The following is a 4,819-nucleotide window of genomic DNA, read 5'->3' as shown; positions in this document are numbered from 1 at the left end:
TAGAATATGAAGTCGAGTGTATCCTTGATCATCGATTTCTCCGAAAACGCCGCCAATTCCTTATCAAGTGGCTCGGCTACAGTGCCGAACACAACAGTTGGGAACCCGAAACCGCTCTAGAAAATGCTTCAGAGATTGTTGATCAGTACAAATCAACACACCGATTATAGGAAATCAAGTTCATAGTAACAGCCACTTTATTTGATGTTTATTGAAATTATGGTCAAAAGAAAAGAGAAAGAAAGAACAATCTACCAACAGATCAAAGTTAAGACAGACCGAACAACAAAGCCCTCTAAGAGTTAGTGTTAGTTAGATATATCTATCGTAGTTTTATAGATCTTGCTTTTGTTTTGGATCGGAAGAAGAAAGACGAATCAATGGAAAACACACCTAGATTAAGAGAAGAACGGAAAACCGAACCATCACACGGGTCCTACTCCTCGGACGAGTCCTCCCCGTCATCACGCTTCCTCTTGCGCGACATACCCAATGCCACCAGCAACTCCTCCCGAAACCTCCCCCTCATCTCTTGCCTTTGGACTTCCAGCACCTCCTCCTCCATGAGGTAGGCAATGATTGCCTGCTGGACTCCCTCAAACGCGGTAGACATGTTGGTCTCACTACATTCACACATTAGCACGTAAATCTCCATGTCTTACAAACAAGCCACTGCGCCATTCACCTCGCGCTCGAGATAGGCGACGAAACCCCCCAATCTCTTATCTACCCTACCCATCAGCTCGTACATTTTCAACCCCCGACCTAACACTCACAACATCCGAACCCCTACCCCCGCTGGCATTGTGTGAGCACCGCACACCCTTCACCGTGCACCGTCCACAAGTCGAGAATAATGAGAGGGCCCGACATTCAGCACCCACCCCACGACATTGGTCACAAGGTGAAACCACTGGTGCCCTCTGGCGCTCCTCAACCCTACGCCTCCTCTGCTCCCTGCGCAGTGCCTCCTTACGCCATTAGCTCTTCAATCGGGTCGCACACAAACCAAAGCATTTCTCCTCACCAAGTGCCGCTGCTCATATCCCTCATCCACTGCCTCCTCCCTCACCTCAACCATTTCAGACGAGACAGTTCCCTCCACATGAGCACCAAAGAATAGTTCAGCACCCTGCAAACGTGGCACTCGCGGATCCACAGGTCGAGAAAGTAAAGTCGAGTGAATATTATCACCCGCTGCCTCCATTGGTACTCTACTATCGTACATCTCGGTGGCCCATCCCATAGATGGGAAGGCGAAATCCTATTCAAAACTCAATGTCAGCACATTACAAACACGTTGTCAACATTACCACACATACTTGATCAAAGAAAATCCCAACGGAGTTGTCAGAACAACTCGGTGACCCTGCAGATGCGGCAACCACCGATACGCCATTATCCGTTATCAAATCAGCTGTATTATCACCTATCGACGCATTCTCTGCACAGAACTGTCGAATAATCCCATATGGGTCATCAAGACACCAACTGTTAACCATCGGGCTAGGCTGAAACGTAGATTCAAGCATGAAGGAAAGATCAAAGATGAATAGGCAGACAAGATTTTGTTGGGGGATAGAGAAACTTCGGTGATCCTGCACCAAATCCCCATCTTTTTATATCTCGAGAATCCTCCCACTCCCGTCTCCCCCATAACCGCCGTTCATCCAGTTGGACCTCCAGTTGGACCTCCAGTTGGACCTCCAGTTGGACCTCCAGCTGGACTTCCAATGGACCCACAGCGCACATCCCCAATCCAAAAATGCGCTCTTATCTTCGCATATGACCGATAACACAATTTTTGGGCGATAACAGACACCCCCACTATTACTCGACGGTTCCTAGATTTTGACTCCCCAACCACAGTTTTTCGTTCTCGATAGATCATAGCATAGAAAAAATATTTACGACCAGTTCATAGACATTCGTTTCAGAGATTCACCAAGATTTCAGTTAGATTTCAGCTAGATTTCAGTTACAAGCCCACATCAGATCGAGCCACAGACGGCACGACGGAGCGACCGTCTTTAGAAGGAGGGGCGATTGTCACGAGCCTGCACGAAGTAGAAGAAATAAGAGATCATAGGAGAGAGTTACGTAATGAAGGAAAGCAAGATTGTTGCAGATAAGAAGGTCCAGCTGGACCTCCGAGAAAAGAACTGGACCTCCAGCTGAACCTCCAGCTGGACCTCCAACTGAACCTCCAGCTGGACCTCCGAGATAAGAACTGGGCCTCCAGCTGGACCTCCAGCTGGGCCTCAAGGGATATAAATAGATTTCTGTAGAAGTATATAAAGGGGAGCTCTGTCCTCGATCTTGATCTTCTTCCCCTCGAAGATCAATATTTCATAAGTTACTTTGCGAAAGGTCCTCGAGCTCCCAGTGCTCGCTCTCGTCTTACCTTGCACCACCTTCGACATAAACTTACTCCACTAGTATATAAGCTTGCCTGATCTTCCCAAGCGAATATACCTCTGTCCTATACCATACGCCAACAGACAAGTGTCAAGAGGTATATCATACATATATCTCATTGCTTAGTTAAACTACGGCTTTCTATCTCGTCTCCAAGGCCGGACCTTGTTGGGGACGAGTCGTAACAGCTCGCTACTACAAGCTAAATGATATAATCCATCCACCTCGCTAATCTGTAAGCACACCATCGATGACTTGATCTGACATCATGGCCTCTTTTCTATATTACCCAATCTCCACTTCGCTACCATCCTCTCAACAGAGAAGAACATGAGAGACAGAAGGAACAGTTAAACTGGGGTGGTAGAGATTAGATTAGAATAGCTGAGGAGAAGAGGAAGAAGAGAGGAAGAGAGATGGTGAGAGGAAACCAGATCAGAAGAGGCCCTCTGCAGGAGATCAAAGTTGGAGGAAGGAAGAGGAAAAGGGTGCTCGAGGGGAGAAAAGGATTGGTCAGCTATGCACTTAGGAAAAGATATATAAAGAGCTCTTGGCATAGATGAAATGAAAGACAGCTTTCATATCTTTTACTCTTCTCTGGCTACCTTCCCAAGAAGACCTCTCTTGAAACCATTGCAAACTTCGTTAGCTTACAAACATCTAAGTTTCCGACTGGACTAAAACCATGGTTAAAACAAATGTGGTAGCATCAGGTGCCTTCTGACCTCTCCAAGGATAGGGGTGCTGCTACACTGGACCAGAGCCATTCAAAAATTTTCCATGGCATTTTGGCAATACATCCTTTGTTTACTAATTTGGAACCTCTTGGATCCAGAAAGCTAAAAAGAAATGATATAATTGCATTTTAAAAATATGATAGGGAATATGAATCAACCAAAAGTCTGTGAAGAGCGAGCTGCTTTCTTCTGTTTGCTGAGGCGCTACAGATTTTACATCAGTTTATGTTGAATCACCAGTTCAGAACATACCCAGTCATCTTTATCTGCAGCAAAACGATCGAACAGAGGCTCAATCTTCTCAGATGCCTTACGCTTGCTAATCTTGTTTTGATCAGCGATACGGAAGAACGTAGGTGCCACCTCAGAGAGCCATTTTGGTTCAATAACAGTGACCTGGTGCATGTACTCCTCTGTGAAAGTGATGAGCATTTACTGAGAGACCTTAGGACAGCTTGACTTACTGGCTGTAAGAACCAGTTCATAATACACACACCATTCAGGGGGTCGCTGGAACAAGGCACTTGAGGGGTGGATGCTGACAGGTGTACCCTCAACAAGTGTCTTATAACCTTCAGTGGGGTCTGGAGCAGATGGTCAGCACATGAGAACAAACATCACCATGAAAAAGACAAGCTTACCCTTCTTGGCAGCATTTCTGAAGAATCCGGAGCAAATAGCCATCCGTACTCGGTTGTAGTTAGTACCACATGACACTACAAAGAGTTGTAAGCACATAGGAAACTTTGATTGCGCCAGGGACCTGCCAAGATCATGTTTATATCTGTCCATGATTCCAATCAACTCTAAGTAAAAAAATTAGCTTCATAACCAACAATAATATTGACAGGAATTTTACACTCACGTTTCCTTACATCTTGCGCTGTTTTCATGGCTCGTGTTTGAATAAAGTTCTCGAAGCACCATGGATTACTAAATTTCGAGTTCTTCCATCCATTATACACAGCCTAACAACTTTACATTAACACTACTTTCCATCCCATAATGTAGATAATTATAGATCACTCACAAGTAATGTGAGAAGGTCACCTTCTGGCTGATGGAACTTAGCCTTTTTGGCGTCCGCTTGAGTCTGCTTGTCCTTAGGTCGATAATACACTTGCCCCCCAGCTTGCAGCATAGCCACAATTGTCAAGGCTTCTTCAGAGCATCCATAATCAACAGATTTGATAAGCATCTTGGATAAAGGAGGGTCTAGAGGAAAATCTGCCATTTTTCGACCAATCCTGGTCAACAGTCCTTCATCATCCAAAGCACCAAGAGCATAAAGTTGTTCTAAAGCTGTTAACATGGTTGCTGCTGGAGGAGGATCCATGAAATCGAAACTAATAAGGTCGTTGATTCCCATTGCTTTCAGAGTGAGGATAGTAGATGCAAGATTGGTACGTTGGATTTCAGGGATAGGGTTGGGTAACATTTCATTGCGGTAGGCAACCTCTGTGTAAAGACGATAGCATTTGCCAGGGCCTGTGCGGCCAGCACGCCCAGCCCTCTGACGTGCTTGCGCCTGGGAGATCGGCTACACAACATTAGTTTTGTTCTTACAATTGATATGAAGACTTACAGTGACTATCAAAGAATCCATACCAAGCTTTGGGTCATAAGCATTCTGCTTTGCAAAACCAGGATCAATGACATAGTAT

The 4,819-nt window shown here is 45.4% G+C and overlaps 2 protein-coding genes and 1 non-coding gene; 1 reads left to right on the top strand and 2 right to left on the bottom strand.

The window, feature by feature from the left end:
* Positions 1 to 436: 436 nt before the first annotated feature.
* Positions 437 to 1,532, bottom strand: CNAG_07447 (hypothetical protein; the record flags this gene model as incomplete). Its single annotated transcript, XM_012194268.1, has 5 exons — positions 437 to 623; positions 663 to 731; positions 885 to 957; positions 1,006 to 1,264; positions 1,323 to 1,532. The coding sequence occupies 5 exons, from the start codon at positions 1,530 to 1,532 to the stop codon at positions 437 to 439; spliced, it is 798 nt and encodes a 265-aa protein (XP_012049658.1).
* Positions 1,533 to 2,360: 828 nt separating this feature from the next.
* CNAG_12491 lies at positions 2,361 to 3,007 on the top strand. XR_001045738.1 has 1 exon: positions 2,361 to 3,007. It is a non-coding gene; the product is annotated as a hypothetical RNA (non-coding RNA).
* Positions 3,008 to 3,117: 110 nt separating this feature from the next.
* Positions 3,118 to 4,819, bottom strand: part of CNAG_00960 (ATP-dependent RNA helicase DHX8/PRP22) — a 4,721-nt gene continuing 3,019 nt past the window's right edge. The window contains exons 9-16 of the mRNA XM_012193823.1: positions 4,741 to 4,819; positions 4,186 to 4,695; positions 4,021 to 4,123; positions 3,923 to 3,961; positions 3,797 to 3,871; positions 3,620 to 3,739; positions 3,408 to 3,568; positions 3,118 to 3,359 (exon numbers count right to left, since the gene is read on the bottom strand). The exon at positions 4,741 to 4,819 is cut by the window's right edge and continues 445 nt beyond it. Of these exons, the coding sequence (XP_012049213.1) occupies positions 3,309 to 3,359; positions 3,408 to 3,568; positions 3,620 to 3,739; positions 3,797 to 3,871; positions 3,923 to 3,961; positions 4,021 to 4,123; positions 4,186 to 4,695; positions 4,741 to 4,819 (1,138 nt within the window). The 3' untranslated portion in view covers positions 3,118 to 3,308.

The sequence above is a fragment of the Cryptococcus neoformans genome, chromosome 5 (assembly GCF_000149245.1).
Source record: "Cryptococcus neoformans var. grubii H99 chromosome 5, complete sequence".
NCBI lineage: Eukaryota > Fungi > Basidiomycota > Tremellomycetes > Tremellales > Cryptococcaceae > Cryptococcus > Cryptococcus neoformans.
This window is presented reverse-complemented; position numbering and strand designations above follow the sequence as displayed.